Below are 22,227 nucleotides of genomic sequence, written 5' to 3'. Positions count from 1 at the left end.
GGTCACACTTCCCCCATTGATGCCCAGATGAAGGTCATTGGCTAAGGTGACAATGGCAGTCTCAACTCCGTATCCTGCCCTGAAACCAGTTTGAAATGGATCCAGACAATTGGCTTCTTCCAAGACAGCTTGGAGTTAGAAGGTGACTGCCCTCTCAATCACTTTGCCCAAGAATGGTAAAAGGGAGGGCAGCTTATAGTTATTTATTACCAGGGGATCTAGGGAGGGTTTTTTTCAAGAGCGGTTTAACCACTGCGTGTTTCAATTTTTCTGAAGGATGTGTTGATTATAGATTGTAACAATATTTTTACTGCATCACCTCCCAGGGCCATGATGGGCAAGGATCGAATGCCAAGTACCTCCCCAAAGCTGGGATGTAAATATTTGACTCTTTTGTCCTTGCAAGTGAGGATGAATAATTTCTGCAGGTTTCTCCCCTATGTAGAGAAAACAATTATTTCTGCACAGTTCCTGCCTGGTGACCTCACATTCTGAAATGTTTCAGAAAATTATTCTGCACAGAAATGCACAAGGATTGTTTGAGTAAGAATCATGGCTTTTTGTACAGAAAACATTGTTACCAGATTACCATATGTCGTTTGTACACCAAATTTCACAACTGTCATGCAAAGAATCCATGGGTGCAGAATAATTTCCTGAAAAGCTATGAGATGTGCCAATACCAGATGAAGTGTGATAAAATTCTCACCACTATATTATTCTTTCCAACTCAGTTTCTTGAGTGTCAGGAGATCATTTTTCTTTTTTGGGCCAGGAAAGGAACAATGACAGATACTTTTCCCACCTCATAGCAAACTACAAATTCCAGTGTTCCATAGCATGACGCAATAACAATAAAAGTGTTATTGAAGGAGCCCTGGTGATGCAGTGGTTAAATGCGGATACTGCAGCCATTCACAGCCACAAAGTTGTGAATTCGATCCCAGGCAGGGCTCCAGTTTGACTCAGCCTTGCATCCTTTTGTAAGTCATTAAAATGAGTATGCAGCTTGTTGGGGGCAATTGGCTTACACATTGTATACCACTTAGGGAGTGCTTAAGCGCACTGAGAAGCAGCATAGAAATGTACTTGCTGTTGCTATTGCTATTAAACTGCTATAACTGCATAGTGTAAATTCACTCTAGATCTTCCTGTTGCTGAGATTAATATGGATGCTGGTCCAACTCTTTAGTGGACTAATGCAAGTCAACCATACTGGATAAACCATACAACCCACACAACTCTCTTTTGCTTCTCTTCCCATCTAGTTTGCATTAACAAACCGGATCAAAAATCGCTCCCGACACATTCCTAAAAGGGAGCACTGGTTAGACTGGGCTTCAGAAAAATATTCAGTAAGTAAAATAGTTGTATCTGAAATATTTCTACACCTTAGTGTAATAACATCCAAAATCCACAAAATAATTAAACCTTCGTTGTCCAACAAAAATGCACAAAATACATGATGCAAGCTTTCAAAGCTCCACTGGCATCTTCATCTGAACAACAACATCCTGACAAAATGTAGGCCTGTTATTCTAACACTATCCCCCCACCCACCCACCAGTATGATTTTTAACACCTTTGCCTGACGAAGAAGCCAGTGAAACTTTGAAAGCTTGCATCATGTATTTTGTGCATTTTTGTTGGTTCAATAACAGTATCACTATTTTGTGGATTTTGAATGTTATTGTACTTTGCTCTACGGCCAGCATGGCTACCCCTGAATATTTTTACACATTGTTATGGCTTTCCTGTGAGTAGAGTTATCAGCATGGATTTCCCTGTGGAAGTACTGTAACGTCAAAAAGAACTGATGATAGCCACAACAGAAATCCAGGTGATTGATTTCTTTGGCACCAAGTGGCCCAAGAAGTTTGATGGAATGGAGATTACTTCATTTATTTATATCAGGACAGCAATTTCCCTACCTCAGTCCTTCCCAGTCAAATAAATTTAGCATAGCAGGGCCATGTGTCAAGTAAGCAATGGAGGGCTGGGGCTAGGGAAGTGTGTCTTTGCATTTTAATGCTCATATATATATATATATATATATATGAATACTAAATAATAAAACTTGTATTTATATCCCGCTTTTTGCTACCACAATCAAAGTGGCTTGCAACCTTTAAAAAATAGAACAATATATGCAATTTCCACCCCCCTTAAAAAAGGATTAAACAATTCTATCCATTAAAATTACAGACAATAAAATCTAAAAACAATAGTACAAGAATTGGGCAGTATCTGAATGCATGGAATATAGAACTGGGTGGGAATCATGTGAGGTAAGAATCATGCTCACTTCCATGTAGCACTAGCTACCATTAAGGTGAGAATGCTGGGAAATGCAGCCAAACAACATTTGGAACAGAGTTTGATTCCCACCCATGTGATAAAGCATGAAAATCAACCTTATGAAAAACACAGTTCCTATGCAGACCCTGATGTTTGTCTAAGATTATTGCCTGCTAGTCCTTCCTGTTATTTATTCCTGCTCCTTCTAACTTTTGCTTCTGCATTCCTCTTCTCAGAACCAGCTGATCACTGAGGTTAAAATGGTGACTCGTGTCCTCTTCCTCTTTATCCCACTGCCAATGTTCTGGGCTCTCTTTGATCAGCAGGTAATTTGTCCCAGCACCAAGTATGGTTTTGTTGCTCTGATTTTGGGATCTGGATTAGACTCAGAGAGAGTCACTTTCCTCTTAAGTGAGGAAAGTGAGAGAGGTGAAGAAAGTGTCAAGTTGCTACCACATTGCAGAATTAATGACATTTGACACCGCTTTTAGCTGTGATGGCTTCATACTATAACCGTGATGGCGAACCTATGGCACGCATGCCACGGGTGGCACGTGATGCCATTTCGCCAGGCACGGGGCAACGGAGAAGGAGGAATGGGCACACGTGTGCCCGTTCCGCCTCCTCCCTGCCGTTTTTGGGCCTCCTGCTGTCTCTCTGAGAGAGCGGGAAGCCAGAAGATGGCACCTGGGAGGAGCAGACAGAGGCGCGCATGCGTCTGTCTCCTCCTTCCAGCCGTCTTCCCATTCCTCCCCGTGAAAGGGCTCCATGGAGCCCTTTCGCGTGGAGGAAAGGGCCGAAGAGAAGGGGGCTGGGACGTGTGCCCAGCCTCCTCCTCCTCCTCGGCTTCTCCTTCCCCCACTCGCCCTCCCAGACCCACGGCTGCGCTGCCATGGGTTTGGGAAGGCGAGGAGGGAAGGAGAAACGGCCTGTGGAAAGGGTGGGGGGAGAAGCTGGCTTCCTCTTCCTCCCGCCCGCTGGGCTTCGCCAGGCCAGAGGTGTCCTTCGGAGGACACCTCCGGCCTGGGGAAGCCCCGGGGACAGGAACAGGGCCTGCGTACCCTTTTCTCCTGCCCCCCACGGGCCCTTACTGGTCCCCAGCTGTCTCTGAGAGACAGCTGGAGGCCAAGGAAAGGGCAGGAGGAGTAGGCGTGCGCCTGTCACTCCTCCCCCAATTTTCCCTGACTTCCAGCTGTCTCTCAGAGACAACTGGAGGCCGGGAAAGAGCGCGAGGAAAGCCCCGCCCTTGGAGGGTGGAAGCCCTGCCTCTGGCACGGGTCCCCACCCCCGGAGGGCGGAATTTCCACCCTTGGCATGGCAACCTAAAAAGGTTTGCCATCACTGTACTATAAAGTCCTGGGATTTGCAGTATGTCGTAGCACCAGAGCACTCTGACAGAGAAGGCTAAATATCTCACAAGCTACAAATCCCAGAATTCCATAGCATCAAACCATGACAGTTAAAAGCAGTATCAAACTATTAATTTTGCATTGTAGAAGCTGTCTAAGACCATATTTTAGTCAATACCATCAAGATTAAGGGCTGAATTGGTGAACCACAGAAAACTTATGTTATCATTTTGTGGCTATCCAAGTTGAATGATGTAATGAACATATTTTGTTCCTGTTTTACTTAAGAAGGAATGGGAATCATGCAGTTCTCCAGATGTTGTGGAACTGCAGCTTCCTGCAGTCTTCATCATTAACTATATGAGGGCTGATAGGAGCTGCAGTCTGACAATTTGTGGAGGGCTACACAATTCCCATCCATGTTAAGGCAGGAGAGAAAATGGCTCATATGATCATCCTGTTGATTAGACCCCATTGACTCAGTTACTGAATGGTGAGCCAACACTTTTGTAAATCAAAAGTTTGAATAGGTGTACTCTAGGCAGGACTCACAACAAGATTTAAGCCAATGTGTAGCTCCTCAGAGGTTGTTGGACTACTGCAGCTCCCAACGACTCTTGCTAAAATAGTTAATGGTGATGGACGATGGGGCTTTAACCCCAAAACAAAACACAAAGGAGAATGTCGAAACAAGCAAAATGCCAACTAGAAAACAGGATGGGGGCGGGGACTCCAAACAGTAAAGCTAAACAAATGTGAATATAATAATAGGTAAGATTAGACAGAGGGATGCAGTGGCTTAGTGGTTAAGACACTAATTCTCACGATCATAAGGTTGGAAAGTTGGCAGTTGGAGGCCTGAGCCTGCATGATGAGGTGAGCCTCCATCACTAGACACAGCTTCTGCCAACCTAGCAGTTCAAAAGCATGCAAATGGAAGTAGATAAATAGGTACCCCTTCGGTGGGAAGGTAACAGCATTTGGTGCAATCATGCTGGCCACAATACTGGCTTTTTGGCTTAGTAACAGAGATGTCAGTTATGACTAGACATTCATGTCAAGGGACTACCTTTACCTTTAGAATCAAACAAAAGCAAACTGCTGCATCCTTTCCTAGCTTGTGTGTTTTCCCTTATTAATAACTGTTGCTATTGTGACCACACTCTGATATTTCTTTGCCACGTGTATTCCAGTATTCATTCATCTGTGAATGTTGGAGGAAATGAGTTACTTTTCAAGAGGAATGGTCTAAGCTCTGCACAGCATTGCATAAATGAATTAAGTGTATTATACGTCACAGATTGCTAATTCTTTCCCATTAAGGGTAGGTTTTAAGGAAAGAGTTGGCAAAGTTCTGTGTCTGGTAAGAGATAAGGAAAGAGTTCATAGGCTTCTAGTTGGTTGCAGTTATTGTTTATGTGTAAAGAAATAAGTTTAGTGTGCATGTTCATGTTCAGAATTCTAACAGTTAGTATATAAGCAATTTCATAATTTTAATAGCTTTTATCAATGTTGACTAGTTTTTGACAGAAATGCATTTAAAATATACAATATTATGGAAGAAAACAGAAAATTTTGTGGTATGAATTGAATCAACAGACAAAAGGAGAAACTTAACAAAATCTTTCTCATCCCTCCTCAGTTATCTTACTCATTTGTGATTCATTAATACAAAAAGCAGATAGATAGATAGACACACATACATATAATTTTTTACTTGTTATCACAAAAAGTGTATTGTCTTACAAATTAATTCAGTAAAATATTACTTACAATTAAAAAAATAAAAAATAAAGTGAATGTGTGGTGATTTTCACGATTATTGTTTTAATCATTAATAAAATCTAAAAAGAGAATGGAGGAATGTAATATAGCACTATCTATAAGACTGATCAGTTGCTCAGTTCTTTCCTTATACCTTCCTTCTGAAGCTGAAACAAATTAATATGACCATCTGTTTGAAAAGTAATAAAATACATTCTCCTATGCACTTATCTACAATTTATCCTCCTTCTGTTTTTGGGGGACATAACACAGAATTATCCATTTTTTTCAGACAATCCTTATATGATCCATGTATCTCTCCTATATGGTAGAGATTATTATCTGTTCTCTTCCCCTTAGGGTTCTAGGTGGACAGTACAAGCCACTAAAATGAATGCTGCTTTTGTAAGTAGATGCGGTTTATTAACGATAGTGATATGTCTTCTTTTGAAAATTGAAGTAAATGGTTTAAAAGATGGGTTTGCAGTGTAATAAGAGGTCACCCTTCTATTTATTTAAAAATAAGTAAATCTTTAAAGAGACAATAATTACAGTCATAATGCCTGTGAAGCATAATTGCAGGAGGTGAGAGCAATAAAATATAAAAATGGACAGAAACTGAGAGCATCCCCAAACATCTAATATGTATTGGCTCAGTGAGGTTCCAAGAGTTCCTAATAACTTTCCACTTGGCCTTCAGTCCTGCTTTATAGTAATAACATGCTGCAGCCACACTGTAGAGATAATCCAGTTTCACACCATTTTAACTGCCGTAGCTCAATACTATGGAATTGTTTTTTGTTGTGGCATCAGAGCTCTCTGACAGAGAAGACCAAATGTCTCACAAAACTACAATCCCCAGAATTCCATGGCATTGAGCCATGGCAAGTAAAGTGGTGTCAAGCCGGGCTATTTCTGCAGTGTACAGTAGATGCAGCCACGGTAGTAAAAGTAGCACCAGTATTAGGAGCTACAAAGCTTGGCAAAGTTATGTTGTAGACTACAACTCCCAGAATCCTCCAACCAGCACAGCCATGTTGACTGGAGCATTCTGGGAACTGTACTCCAAAAGGTAACATTTCCAAGTTCTAATAGCATTAGTAATGGCACTAGGTTTTTTTGGGTTTTTTTTAAGTACATCTGCTTTTCATGTGTAAGGCGCCAGGCGCTTGACAGTACCTCTTAAAAATGAGCTTCAGGTTAACAGAGATAGAAAAGGCATAAGTTGTAAAACCACTTTCAGGGAAGGAGAGATTGACCAAACATCTGATTCAGTATTAGGTTCATATTTACTTGTATCCTTCCCTTTCCTCATGGAGGCGCAATTCTTGCCATACTCCCAACATTTCCACAAGGTGCATTAGTCTGCGAGAGGACAACTTGTCCAAGGCCACCCAGTGAGCTGCATAGTCAAGTAATAGTTTGAAATCAAAGCCAGATCCAATATTCCCTTTTCAATACTTCACTGTCTTCCCTGATACTCAAAAAACTGTGATGGAACTGTGGTATTATCTGTTTGTGGAGGACCCATGCATGAATGGATGTTTCTTTACATGAGGGAATACATGGAACAGCTCCGAATCCTGTTGTGTTATTATTTGCCCAATAACAGCTTTCGAGCGAGAGGAGAAGGGGAATGTGTAACAAAACAGAACGGTGATAAGAAACTTAATTGGCTCTGGAAAGAGCATAAAGATCTCATTCAAGTCCTTTTGCCAGAAGGCAATTTTCCATTCACTAACCTATACTGAGTGTACACAATAAACCCACCTCAGATTAATTCCATCTCTGAGATGATCAGAATATTAGCCAGAACAGGACTGAGGGCACCGTTCCAGTAGAACATTATTGAAACATTAGATAAAGGCTCATTATACATTACATGATTTATACGTGAATACAGTCTAGTTTTTAAACAAACTTTCTTTCTCTGCGTGTGTTCCCAGTGGTGCTGCTATCCAAGGAGAGTAGGGACTAGGAATATGATAACATTTCCTGCTACAGATTTTGTTGTTATGTTCTGCAGATGGCTTGCTTTTCAAACGTTGCTCCTTTTCTGACTATATGGAAAGTATATGGATTCAAGCATTAAAAAAAAAGAAACACTGAACCACTGGGAAATTACTTCAGCTGTTCATAATTTTTCCCCACCCCCAACCTGCAGCCAGTGTGTTTGCTGTCTGCTTCACTGATGTCAGTTCTGCCACAGTTGCTTCATTTGTTTGCTAACTGGTTTCAATGTCACTATATTTCAGGGAGGATTTGTCCTTCAGCCTGACCAAATGCAGGTAGGCCAATGACTACCAGCTTGTACCTCTTTCTGTTCTGTCTCTGTTGCTGCGCTGTGTGTCCTTAAAACGTTTCCGGTTTATGGCGACCTTAAGGCAACTCTATCATAGGGTTTTCTTGGCAGGATTTGTTCAGAGGAGATTTGCCATTACCTTCCCCTGAGGCTGAGAGCCTGTGACTTGCCCAAGATCACCAGTGGGTTTCATGGCCATCTCTATGTTGACATTTGGGTGATGAACCTTGCCCGTGATTCCGGTCCAGTGCCAAATGGATGAAGATGCCGGTTATCTCTCCAAAACAGGAACAGAGCAAAACTCCAAAACAGGCTTTCAGCTTGCTGGAACAATGCCTGGAGAAACAGCTGCTAAATCAAAGAATCACTCTCCAGCAGTTCACTCCTTAGAGGGCTTTATTACTTTGTTCCAAATAAACACGAGCTAGTCACTACTATACAAAAACTCTTACTGTCACACCACACTATCTTCAAACTCCCACAATCCACCAGAAGAGCGTTTGAACACTTGAACATTTTTACCTTCAATACATCAACACTCTATACCCATTGATTGGCAGAAGCAGATTTTTTAGACTGCAACCGTATACATAGTGACCTGCAAATATGCCCCACTGATCATCAGCATGACCTACAGATATAGATTGACCTGAAAACTTTGGCACTTACTTCTGAGCATAGGATCATACAGTACAGTACAGTAGTGCAAATTGTTCAACAATTTCAAATACATGATCACAGACTGTATTCTGGCATTTCAGCAGCACCAGTTCTCAGTGATATGGTCATGCAGATGATCAAGTGTGCATCAGGATTTAAGATTTTGTCCTCATTTTTTGTTATTAAAAGCTTCTTTTGTTTGGTTTTTTCATTCATTCAGGATTCTCTGCTCGGTCATGGAAACTCACTAGGTGACCATGGGCAAGTCACACACTCTCAGAAAACCCCACAATAGGTTACCTTAGTGTCTCCTTAAGTTAAAAAATGACTTGAAGGCACAGAACAGCAACAATTTTCCTCACTTGTCAGCCTTGATGTTTTTAATTTGACTGGCATGCACCCTGAAACTGTGACTGATGCTTAACATATCATAATGTAATGACATAACTGGGGGATACCCCTTGTAATATTGTCCTTGTAATATCACCAGGGACTGTCCCTGTGAGCTCACTAGATTTTGCTAGGTGTCATTGCTAAGTTTCAAGTTTTGGTGCTGAGATATCAAATTCTAGGATAATCCTGATCTGAAAATCCTATCTAAGGCTCAGTACATACCTTTAACAAAGGCTGGACTTGATGCGGCATGTTTCCCTCCGGAGGGACGCCGCAGCCGCCAAACCATGCTGCGTCCCTCTGGAGTAAAAAGAATTGGAAAAACCACTGGGCGGATGTCACAAGTGCTTCTCTTATGTCAAGATGGCGGCGCCTGTGTGGAAGGGACACCGCCATGATGCCACCGCCGTGCCGTGATAGGGTTAGGGACCGTGTGGTTGGTGCACAGTCCCTAACCCTAGTATTGCTGGTGGCACACCGCTTCAGGACCGTCTGTCCCAAGCCTAAATTACATTTGTTGTTTTATTCAGATAGCCTATCAGTCAAAGGCCATGCATCTTCATTTCTCATGCATTTTCTTCCCCATTTGTTTGTTGTTTACTGCTGCTGTTTCATCTACTGGCAGCAATGGTGGCTGTCTCGTGGTAACTGGCATTTTGTTTTTCAGAAAAGTCTGGAGATTACATCATTCTGGACCTTTGGGAGATGGAATGGGGAAATGGTGACTTCTACACACTTAAAAGTCGCCATTTCCCATCTGGGGGGTGCATCCTCCCTGCCCCAGAATCCCTGGATTAATGCCCCCCCCCAATCAGCTGCAGCCTTCCCAAACCCAAATGAGTGACAAATAGCTACCAATGGGGATAATAAGAGTTGACCCATTTGTACCATTCATTACTTATGGCTTTAGTTCCATAGGAAATAAAAATTGCATTGAATGAGTCCCATGGTTTAATTAGTCATTTGTGATTAAATGAATGTATGTCTCCAACATATATCCAAAAGCAAGACAAACTCTTCAAGCATGAAGTACCTCAAGGGTTTTAAAAGCAAGCATTCACCAGTGTCCTTCCTTTTTGTTTATCACTAGCAGTTCTGATTGAATGCACAGTGCAATTGCCTTTCTATCCTAAAGTGGCTTCTGTGCTCAACAGCCTTATTCCCTACTAACTGTTTAAAGCAAAGCTTTAATGATCATTAATTGCTAATCTCATGACTTCTTTGGCCTTACAGTTCTTAAATCCTCTCTTGATCCTTGTCTTCATCCCAGTGTTTGACTTTGGGCTGTATCCCCTGATAAATCTGTGCAAATTTAATTTCACGTAAGTATCTGAACAACAAAACCTTGCACAAAAATGCAGATCAAGTTTTTAAAAGAGAATGCAAATTTAGGCAGAAACATGCACACTCTTGTAGGCCTAAAATATATAAGTCTTAATAAATATAAATTCAAACTTTGGTAGTTTGAGTCTCTTTTAAGCTCTCAGGCAGTAAAAAACATGAGGAATATTGTCTTGTACTTCTTATATATTTTCTTAAGGGGCCTGCATGTGTCCATAGTTTCCAGTCTCTACCAACTTTGTTGGGAATGCCCCAGTATTTCGACTCCCCTGAGTATTTTTCGTCAAGGGTAGGGTGAATTCACCAATTGAAAAACTCCTAACCTTCTTTTCACCTCATTTAGGATATTCATGAACAGGCATCCTAATTGAAAATATCAGTCATGATAGGAGCTTTGGAAAATGTGCAATTTATTTCTTACATCCCTTCAGCTCTTGTAGTTTAATAACCCTGAGGCAATTTTTCTGTCTCCCCAGAAGGGAGTTGGAGATAGATCATCAGTGGTCCTTTCCTCCACCTCACACATTAACTAAATGCCAAACAATATTCCCTCTTAAAAGAGCCAAGAGGAAGATAATATGAAACTTGCAAGCATTGAATCTTTTTTTGTTTAAAAAGGCATATCACTTTGAAAGGGCTTTGGTTATATCCTCATAATAACATCACATGGAGGCTTTAAGTTAAAGGACTGTTGGATTTAGCAGTTTGTAACTGAAATGATACCTGTTCATATGGCTTAATATGCAGTGATATTCAACTTGTAAGAACGGGTGTGATTCATTTTAAATTACATTGTCTTGGAATTACGTTTGTAATTTATTTACTCTCAGGCCTATTAAAAAGATGGCAACTGGGATGATCCTTGCAGCCGTGGCATTTGCAGCTGCTGCCATTGTAGAACTCAAGATAGAGGTAAGCACTGATTAGCTGCATGGAAGAGGTTGAGATAACATACTTTGCTGGATTTGTTTCATGCTACTGGGTGCCAAATACATGTTTCAAAAGACATCAATATTGCAGGCTCTGCTATTGCTACAAAAATAAATCTGTATGTTGTTGGGAACTGGTCTGGGGCAGGCTGGATCAATAATAGCTGCAGTTAATTAAATCATTATGATCGCGTTTGTTGGCATATTCCTTGTTTTAATTAGGAAAATGCTATGCCAGTACCAGTTCCAAAAGAAAGTTACATTCAGGTCCTGAATTTGGCAGACGATGATATTGAAGTGGCAATCCAAGATTATGACCTGTTTCGGCATCCAATCAAACCTTTTCAGGTGAGTTTCTTTAGATATTTCCTTCCGGTTTTATTTATGGCCACAGAAAACTGCTCCCATTTAAGTCAATAGGTGACTCTCCAAAATAACCATAACAGCTGTTGTAAAGCACATTTGTTCATTCTCTATTGGGCTATGTAGTTCCTGCATGGCTGCTTTTGTCCATTTTCAGGCATTGTTGCTAAAGCTTCTGTTTGACAAGAGTAGCATGCGCTCCCTCATATAATCAGAGGAACAAGAAGATCTGACCTTTTTTCCCCTGTGTCTGTTGTGCCATATGGAGCAGTGGCGCATACCTACAGGGTACTGTGCGTTTGACAGCAACCCCCTCACCCCCTGTGAATTTCAACAGAAAAGCCACAGATGGTGGACTATATTTATTTATAATGGGGGGTGAGAGATTTCTTCTGGGATAAAAACATGCACACACAAAAAAGAGGCTCTTTATGCGATCTATATTTCCTGTTGCTCAGGCTCAAGTGGCATTTCAATTTAGACCTGAAAAGAACATGCTTGGAGAAATAAAATAAAAAGAACCTCACAAAAAGAATATCAAGAATGTGGCAATTAATTATAAACCTTGCTTGAAAAGGTGAATCCTCCTCCCCCCCACCAGTAATCATATTTCACATGATATGCTGCTGATATCCATTTTAGAAGGGCATGGAGTTTGACAGCTTACATCCCCTAGTCTTTGACTCCCTGCTTGGTTGCTGGATTGCTTTGCTTTTCCTGACAGGAGGTGTGAAATGGGTGTTTTCATTGTGAATGTTGACTCCAAGCCAAAACAGTTTCCATCCCATGTCTGGAATTGCCATTATTATTGTTGTTGTTGTTATTGAGATCCCAACGAACATCATAAACATGTGTTGCATTCCGTTTTTGGTCATCTTGATTGTATTATACCAGCAGTGCTAGTTGGGGTGGTGAGAAGTCAGGTGAACAAAGTATAGAAACAGAAATGGGTTAAACACTAGCTCTATCTTTATTGGCTCCAGCTTAGCAAATTTGACATAGGCTATCTCAAGGTTATCTGAGGGACCACATGCCATTATATGAGCCTGCCTGTGTCTTAAGATCTTCCGGAGAGCCCTCACTGTCTGTCCTACCACCCTTACAAATACATCTAGTGGGAACATGGGAGAGAGTCTTCTTGGTAGTTGTCCCACATGCTGGAACTCCCTTCTTAGAGAGGTTAAACTCATGCCCTCTTTGGTATCTCTGTGCAGGCACATGAAAATGTATTTGTTTTGGGAGGCCTTGGCTTGACTGCTCAGAGGAAAGGACTTTCATGTGATGTGTTATGTGTGTTTCTGTTTGCTGTTCTTATCTTTAATGCTTTGTTTTTTTATTTGTTTTTATTTTTTGATAATTTAATTATATGTTTAACATTTGCATTACATAAACATTTTAGCTGATTTTGTTTAAACTTTTGTAAGTCACCTTGTGTCCTGGGCAAAAAGGTGCAATTGTGATCATCATCCTCTTCATGATCATGATGAAGATGACCATCAGTTCAGGATTACAACATCCAGCAGCCTGGGTGCTGGGCAGTTTTCTCTCCCAGCCCAAATGCTGAGAGCTCTTGGATATGCTCGAAATGGTCCACCCATGGTGGGCCACCCAGTGAGTCATGCTCATCCCTATGACTTGGGAGGAAGCCTGCCACTTGCCAAGCTAAACTGGTGGTTTGAAGCCAGTCTCCTGGATTTATTATGGGAAGCCTAATTTGGAGGGATGGAGCACTCTGGGTTAATTGTTTTTGCATTTGCAAAAACATGCAATATCAAATAAGAGAAGCAGATCAAGAAATGATGACAATATTAACTTGCTGTGAGAAAAGTAAAAACCCAGTGCTCATAGATGAGTCACAAAGTTCCTTCTTCACTTTGCCAAATCAATGGCCGAGGCCTGTCTACATCTGGAGACATATGGGCATAAAGAGAGGCTGGGTGGGGAAACCAGAAGGTGAAAATGTTAAAACAGCATGCAAAGCCTGGAGGCAAAGGAGACTGTTCCTTCTGGTACCTTGTTCCCATCCATGGTCCATTGGTTTACCTACTCTGTAGTGCAGCCAGGTAGCACTTGGGTTTTAGAATGAAGAGGGCTTTGGATGTAAGTTTTTGCCCATACCCTAACCCCACTGGTGCAAACACAGTTCCCTCATAAGCAGGGAATGTGATTCTATGGTGATCTATGATGATCTTGTTTGACTCTAAGGAGTTTTTCACACAGCAAAAAAAACCCAGCTTACCTTTCCCGGTTTGAATCCTCTTCCAGGATGCAGCTGGGTATTATCACACCAATGGAACTCCAAATTCACTGGCTGAGTGCAACCCAGCTACACCCTGTCTCCCAGGCTCACTTTGGCAGCCATTTTTTTTAAAGCCAATCGCTTTCCAGCTTTGAAAAACGGCACTTAGGAGCCGGGCTGAAGCCAAGCTGCACTTGGTTAGTGGCATCTGTGATGAATTTTGTAACATGTAAACAAATGAACCTTTGTACATGTGCCTGATGCCGAGTTGTTTATTATTTTTTATAATTTTGTGTCCTTTGGTTTGATGATACCCAGCTGCATCCCGGAAGAAGATTCAAACCAGGAAAGGTAAGCCAGGGTTTTTTGCTGTGTGAAAAATTCCTACAATGTGTGGACAGTACAGTACTAGCTTCTCCTGAAAATTTTAAGGGAAACCATGCTTTTAATTAAAATTTCCTTCCTTGTAGTTTCTGCTCTTTTATGGTTTTCTCTCAAATGGAGATGGAGTTTAATTGATGAATTGCCCCTTTAATAGCTTCTTTTGATTTCTATTGTCTGTTCCTGTTCCGGTGTGTCTGGGACAGGGATTACCCATTCCTGTCACAATTGTTTTCTTGAAAATACTCTGCAATCTGGGGGTTTAAAGTATTGATCTTTTCAGTGGAAATGTTGAGCACTGGATTACTGAGATAACACATACTAATTGCTTTGAACGCTCCAGTGTTATTTAAATGCTGTTATAATTCTTTTAAATAATTAATGGTTATCAGCCTGAGCCTCTTGGTTTAAAATTCTGAATTTTTAATTGTGTGTTTTTCATTGTAATGGTTTTTATTGTTTTATACTACCTTTCAGTTTTACATTTGTTTGTGAGCCACTCAGATCATTTTCATTATTAGAGTAGCTTTATAAATACAACAATAAATAAAAACTTTAGGCTATTTCATTATTTCTTTCTTTTCTAGCAAACTTCATCAAATTTCTGGGACATGTTATGAATGCACACATGCCAGGAGTAAAGTCACAATTTATTAAACAGCAGTGGAACACCCCAAATAAATAAACTGTTAGATATTTATTTCTTCATTACAGAAGCAGAATATTGTTGTTCTTATTTAAACATATTTTCCCCCTTTCCTTTTGCTTAGGACCCTGATGAATACTCCAGATTAATTCTGAGCAGTAAACAACAAAACCTCCATTTTCAAATCCAGTTCCAAGGATCATCTTTCACATTTAATCATATTATCCAGGAAAAGACTGTGAACAGTTTAATTGTCTACAAGATGGAAGGAAGCTTAGCAAGCCGTTTCGTAAGTGTGGAAATCAAAGTTAATTAAAGTTCAGTTAATTAAAGGGCAAAATCATATTATTTGAGACCATCCAAGAGCTGCTTCTCCTCCCAAAACATGGGTGCCCTCGAGATATATTAGACTATAACATAAGATCATTGGCCACACTGGCTGTTGGGGAAGGCTAACCTACAGTATCCTGCACAAGAATGTCAAAGAGAAAAGTACATTACCAATATAGAATGAATGGCAACAATCTGGGAGACATCCAGGGGTAACCATGTTGGATGACAATCTGGGAGATATTTGATGACATAACTTTGCTGGTCCTGCCTGTTCAGCTTCTCCAATTGTAGATTTTTTACCCTCTAAATCTACCTCATCACGTACTGAAATTCTATCCACACTCCCTGAAATCCAAAACCATTCTTTGATTTTGATAAAAAGGGATATCCTCCAAATTAAAAAGTGTAAGTGTACTGTAGTACATATACTGTATATAGCAATTGCCACAGCATGAGCAATAAGAGGTAAACAGATTAAATTCCCAGCCAAGGTGGGCATACAATTCTATATCAGGTGGCGGGGGGACTTTACTGCATTGGGGCCTAACAGGAACTGCCAAATGGTGCTGTGGGAAAACCAGATCTCCCTCTATGAGACTACCTGAGCTTTAAGGTCTTTAAGAGAGGGCATTTTCTTGGGTCCACCATCATCACAGGCAGATTTTGGTGTGGACATGGGGGAGAGCCTTCTCAGTGGCTGCTCCTAGATTGTGGGATTCCTTCCAATGTTCCATAACATGGGAGCAGCCACCTAGAAGGCTCTCTCCTACCCAAACCTGTCTGTGTTTAGATTGGCCTTGTTTTTGTTCTCTTTCTGTGATCTTAAGATCTTGTGGCTGAAGGAGATTTTAATAGGGTGTGCTATGCTTTTATCTTACTATGTTTAAAATGTTTTTTTAAACTTTTGTACTAATAGTTTTGAAGCTATAATTTGTTCTGTGCTGTCTTGGGTTCTGTCCTAGGATTTGTTTAGAGGTAGATTACCATTGCCTTCCCCTGAGGCTGAGAGCATGTGACTTGCCCAGTGGTTTTTATGGCTGAGTGGGGTATCGAACCCTGATAATTAGTTAATAGAAACAATGCTGGCTTTACCATTAGTTGAGGCTGCATACCCTGAAGATTCAGAATTTTGTCCTCTGAGGGCTGCCGTTTTATCTTCTGTCTCGAGAAGCAAAATATCTTGGGCAGACCAGCCTGGAAAAGGAAAAATAGTAGAAAATGAGAACAAATTTTCTCCTGAAGGCCTTCTCATAAATCAAACTCTGAAAATTGGTTTTAGCCTGGTTACAAGAAAAACTGCTTGAATAAGACAATAAATGGTGGCTTGCTTTAGCACAGGCTGCCCTCAGCTGGTGTTCTCCAAGTGCTGTGGATTACAACTCCCATCATCCCTGGCCATCTGTAGGTGTTAATGAAAGGAGCTATACAGCAAAACATCTGTAGGATGCCAGTTTGAGGAAGGCTGCTTTAGTATGACAACACAGCAATTCAGAATAGAAATCTCCAAAACTACCATACCAAAGGCTATTAAATTTTTTTAGACAGAGATTTGGCCATCTCGGAATAGTAACATACAGCAAAGTGCTTTTCAAATTCTGTAATGAGTTGTCATTCTGACAACAACCCATATTTCTTTTATTAAAAGTGCTCCCCATTTTCATGGCAGACAGCAGATGAAGTAACTTTTCTAGCTTTATTTCAGCTGAACTAAGATTCTTTGCAAATGAACAGACCAGCCATTAAGCTGACAGAACAGACAGGATGATTAAGCAAGCCCTTCTCCTGCTACACAGAAGCAGCAAGATGAGATCCAAAGTATTAATGCTGGGGCAAATCTTCCATTTTTATTCTTTCCTGTTCTCACAAAACAGAAGGTGCAATCCTTATGCCTATTTTACCCATTGGAGATGCTGGGTCAAGAAATCTGACCCAAATAAAATAATTGGCCTATATCATCAAAGGGCAGGGGGCTAGTGGCCTAGCAGATGTCAAAAGATGTAAATTTGCTTGGGCCTCTCATATCTGCTGGGGTTTGGTTCTAGGAACCCCATCCTCATGGATACCAAAATCCATGAATGCTCAAGACCCATTAAATACAATTGCGTAGTCAAATGGTCTCCCTTACATAAAATGGCAAAATCAAGGTTTGCTTTTTGAAATTACTTATTTTTTAAAAAAACATTTTCAAGCTGTGGATGGTTGAATCCATGGAAGTAGAATCCATGGATATGGAGGGCTGATTGTACCATCTTTCATTGGTTATCCTTACTGGGGCTGATGGGTGCTATAATCCAATATGTAGAGAGCCATAGGTTCCCAACTTTGCAGTATATGATGCTTGAAGAACTTAAGCTTCAGCCCAGCTGTTCTGTAATAGATTATTATGACGATATGTTATTCTTTGTTTTAACTGAGTTTTGTATGACTTGCTTATCAACAGCACAAAACTGAAGACTTCAATAATTTTATGCCCCATCCATTCCTAGATGAACATCCAAGAGTTTATAGTCAGTGGTAAACTATACTTCATTTCCTCTGTTCGTGCCTTTGGACTTCATCCAGATGACTATTGCTGCTCTGGACCCATTTCTGTATATGAAGCAGACATTTGCCCTTTCAGTTTTTACATGCTCTGAATCTTGCATGACCCACACCTAGATTTTGTCTATATGGACAAATTCCCCTGAAATTCCCCCCAGACTTGCTGCATCCTGTTTACACGGCACAGGGCCAAAAGCCCAAATTGAGTATGGACTGGCTTCATGATGTCTGCACCTGATTAAGGCTTCCTCCCATAAACCACATATTAAGAACTCACCTTTGGTTGCAAGTTTTCGGCTCTGTTTGCAGCAATGGCAGTAGCTGCCTTCACTCATGATCCCTGGTAGCTGTCTGGCACTGCTATTGTGGAGTACCCAATGTTGATAGCATGTATGGGCACCATGTTCTGATCTCAGCAAGCAACAAACGGGGTCAATGTGGGAAGGCAGCTGCCTGTCGTTCACTGCAAGAGCTGAAAACCCACAATAAGACAGAGCAGATAAGGGATGAATTTGGAGATAATTCAGGACTCCAAGGGCAGCCTGGAGTATTCTGACCAGTGTAGACCCATCTCTAAATACCAGGTTGTACGAGATAATGTTATATTATTCACTCATCTCACTTTGTCACTCCTCTCGTCTTCATCCTTTGCTCACTTCTAAAACATCACAGCCTTCTTTTCTTTTACAGTATGATTGCTTTTTCAGGACTTGTTTATTTTCCTGTAGCATTCAGGAAGAGAATGGTTTCAATAATATCACCGTATATTTGATGGCATCACAGCCACCAATGAAAAATTTATCACTGTCAGTCGGCAGCACTGATAACCAGCTGCATCCACTAGTGGGATGCTAATCAGCCTGAATTTGTTATCAAGGGAATGCTGCTGTCGACGCTTTGCAAGCAATTTGTTCATTATTAATCATGTTTATCTACTATTTGTTTTACAAGGTATTGCCTTTTTACCAATATATGGCCAGCACAACTTCCAAAGGCTTTTTATAGGTTTGGAATGAAAAGAATGTAATGTGGGGGATGGACAATGTTTCTTACTCAAAAAGGAAAAGGCATTATACTTACAGGAAGCAAACAAGTAATGATCTGCCCTACTGTAGGATGCCAAGATGATGGTGATGGTGATGACTAGCCTTATTTCTGTGTCATTACATTTTCCATGCTGCACATCCACTTTAATAATATAGAGATTATTAAAGGGCCCACTATTGATAATTAATGAGTAGAATCTTCCAGCAAGGTGTAGTGACCCTAGAATCTGAATCCCTGCCTGGCCATGAAAATCCACACTCTTTCAGCCCCAGAGGAAGGCAAAGGCAAAACCACCTCTGAACAAATCTTGCAAAAAATATATATATATATATATAGGTTCACTTTAGGATTATTGTTAGTCAGAAATTACTTGAAGGTATACTATGATAGCAACAAGAAGAGACCTGAAGCTTAAAATTGTTGGACACTTATGAAATCCAGATTTTCTCACCCTTCAGAACAAGAAGTGACAGCACCTTTTGTTCTTAAGTCCTGTGTGAGGTTTCCTCCAAATTCCCTCTTACAATCTTTGTCTCCACCAACCTTCAGCTTTTCTGCCTTTGCCAAACATCTCTCTTCTTTTTGACATTCCATTTCTGAAACAACACAAGCGGCTAGACTATGATGATAAAATGCCTACTGGAAATCAAGGTTGCAGAAGGTCCAGAAAATGTGCATTTGTTGTTTGCAACCGATAGGTGAAAGAAAGATGTTTCAACTACTCTAGGGATCCCATTGCAGCTGAGATAGCAGGAGGCCTGGGAGATGAGGACCTTACTCCACTCACCACTTGTATAAATGACAGCATGGTCAGATATGAATTTTTAGAGATATATCCCAAGCACAGCTCAAGCCATTCACCAGTAACCGACAAAAAGCACCTTGCCACTACCTCCCTTTGTTCAATTGTTTCACATTCAGAATGCATGTTTTTGTTTGCAGACTCTTTGCTTGTTTGATAGCCTCATGTAAGCCGAAATTATGTATTGATTTTGTTTTCCTTTGGTTTTAGATTAAAGACATGGAACAAAAGCCGACGGAAGGAATGTCAGCTGTGAGGTGTGAACAGGCTTTGGGTGGTTCTTCTGTTTCTTTGTACTTGTAATTCCAAGATTTGACAAGAAACTATTAACCCAGACTTAGCCAGAGTTTGGACAACCTCTGTGTTTTGAGTAGATTGTGCATTGTTTGGCAATGATGTTTGCTTTGGTTTCTCCCATTGGCAGCCAGTGAGGTAGCACAAAGACATGGAGAAGGAGTCATGGCTGAGGCAGAAACCAAAGACATGGAATGGCCACTATGTATGAGTGTGGTGGAGGGTTACTAAAATTCATCAGTGTCTTCATAACTGGGATGGGAAGAACTGGGGATTCAGATAATTCAAATTGGGGAAACAAAAGTGAGAGATTCCTCCATCTCTGCCCATTGCACTGTGTTGTCAGGCACGACTGTCAACACCAGAGTTTCTGTAGCTAACAAGAAGAGGGTGAATATACAGTCCGATACTCATATCCGCGGGGGATCCATTCCCATGGTTACCATGAATAAGTTGAAACTGCCATTAACAGTGATCACTAGGGATGTAAAGAATATTCTCCAAAATTCGAAAATTAGGAGAAATATGCCTAATTCGACAATTTCGATAACATTTTAGAGAGAAGAAATTTCTGAGCACTTCTCGATCAATGAGTAAGAATATTATTTTTAATAATATCAAAATGAAGGGAAGAGAGAGACTTTGAGCTGACAAATTCGACCTCCAGGGTTTGGGTATTTTGCGTAAGAAAAGCTACCATTCATCCTGGCTTTTACCAGGGGCTATTTCCATTGTTAGTGTGATTTACCCCCCATCTTTTCTCACTCACAGAACAAAAAGAGGGAGCCTTCTCCACTTTACATCATGCTCTGCCATTCAAATTCTCACAAAAGAGAAGAAGGAGGTGGGGATGTCAAAGGGGGATGTCAAATAATAATAATAATTTATGCCCAGCTCTTCAGCCAAAAGGCTATCAGAGCAGCTTACAAATTACTAGATATTTCCCTGCCCTCAGGCTTGCAATCTAAAGGGACAAGAGACAAAAGGAGAACCGAATGGCAGGGGGAAAGTTCAGCAGATCCTCATTTTCCCACATTCTCTTTTGTGAGGGTCACATTCTCTCAGCCTCAGAGGCAGGACATGACCAACTCTCTCTGCACCTTTTCCATGGTGATGCTAAGATCATGCAATAGTAATAATAATAATAATAATAATAATAATAATACCCCTTACCCAAAATGCTGAGGACTAGATGTATTTTGGAGTTTTTCAGAGTTTGGTATATTTTTATACAGTATGTCTAATGGGATATAAGGGGAGATGGGATCCATGTATGTCTCATATGCATCTCATAGACATAGACTGAAGGTAATTTAATGCACAGTATTTTAAAAATAATGTTGTGCTTCTGTACACTGAGCTTCAGCAAAACCCTGAGACCACTATTCCTTGTATAATTCAATAATTCAGTAATTGATCTAAACCTTCAGGATTCCCAAGTTTCCTTGAGTTGGGGTCAGACCAGATGCTCTCAGGGTCAGTTTTGGGTTTTGGAATAATTTAGGTTTCAGAAGTCCAGAGAAAGGAGACTCAGACTCTACTATGGACATTTCTCCTGAGAATGGACTCATGTTTTCAAAAATAGTCATTTCTGGATTTTTGCAACAACAAAAAAGATGAGGGTCTGTGATGCAGAAAGGCAAGAGGCTTCCTTCCAGCCTTGTTTTTTCTCTTTTTTAAAAGACAAATAGTATAAAATACAGTTAGCTGGCCCTTTTTCAGCATGTCAATGGGGATGCTTTGATGGAAAGTTCCTGCACGGCAGAATGGGGTTGGACTGGATGGCCCTTCTTGGGTTCTCTTCTGACTCTATGATTTTATGATTAATTAATATATGGAATCAATCTAAGATGATGAATTGGGGCTGTGGAGTCCTATGGCCCTGCTCCAGGCAATGCTTGCTAGACTGCAGGCCCCATCATCCAGCAGCACCACAGACTGCTGGGAACTGCAGTCTAATAAGGCTGCACACTGCAGAAAGAATCCAGTTCGACACTACTTTAATGCTATGGAAAATCCTGGCATTTGTAGTATGTTGTGCCACCAGAGCTCTCTGACAAAGAAGGCTAAATGTCTCACAAAACTACAATACCCAGATGTTGTTGTTATTTTCTTATAGCCTGCCTTTCTCCCAATATACAGACTCAAGGTGGTGATTTTCCATAGCATTAATCTATAGTATATCTTTCTACAATGTAGATGGACACCTCCATTACATAATTTGTTGGGGATGCTTTGACTGGAAGTTCCTGCATGGCAGAATGGGGTTGGACTGGATGGCCCTTGGGGTCTCTTCCAACTCTATGATTCCATGATTCTATAGCACTCTGAGCCTACTGTGAGTTTAATTGTTTTTAAATGTATAACGTTTTAAAGTTATAAAGTCTTATAATGCAAGCCATGCACTGATGGACTATTGCACATTAATTTTGTATTGATTGATTTTATACCCTGCCTTTCTCCTAAAATAGGATTCTATTAAAGGGGTTTGTTTATTATAAAAAGAAAGGAACGTATAATGGCTTGGAATTAAAAATTATGATAG

At 40.7% G+C, this 22,227-nt stretch overlaps 1 protein-coding gene across 1 annotated transcript in view; it reads left to right on the top strand.

Annotated features, from left to right (window-relative positions):
* SLC15A2 (solute carrier family 15 member 2) overlaps window positions 1-22,227 on the top strand; it is a 95,491-nt gene that overhangs the window by 47,664 nt on the left and 25,600 nt on the right. Inside the window, 9 exon segments of the mRNA XM_042445090.1 lie at window positions 1,269-1,355; window positions 2,535-2,624; window positions 5,772-5,816; window positions 7,667-7,699; window positions 10,000-10,088; window positions 10,938-11,019; window positions 11,259-11,384; window positions 14,790-14,954; window positions 19,599-19,645. Of these exon segments, the coding sequence (XP_042301024.1) occupies window positions 1,269-1,355; window positions 2,535-2,624; window positions 5,772-5,816; window positions 7,667-7,699; window positions 10,000-10,088; window positions 10,938-11,019; window positions 11,259-11,384; window positions 14,790-14,954; window positions 19,599-19,645 (764 nt within the window).

The sequence above is a fragment of the Sceloporus undulatus genome, chromosome 1, assembly GCF_019175285.1.
Source record: "Sceloporus undulatus isolate JIND9_A2432 ecotype Alabama chromosome 1, SceUnd_v1.1, whole genome shotgun sequence".
Taxonomy (NCBI): Eukaryota; Metazoa; Chordata; class Lepidosauria; order Squamata; family Phrynosomatidae; genus Sceloporus; species Sceloporus undulatus.
Note: the sequence above shows the minus strand (reverse complement) of the source record. Positions and strands in the feature narration are given on the sequence as shown.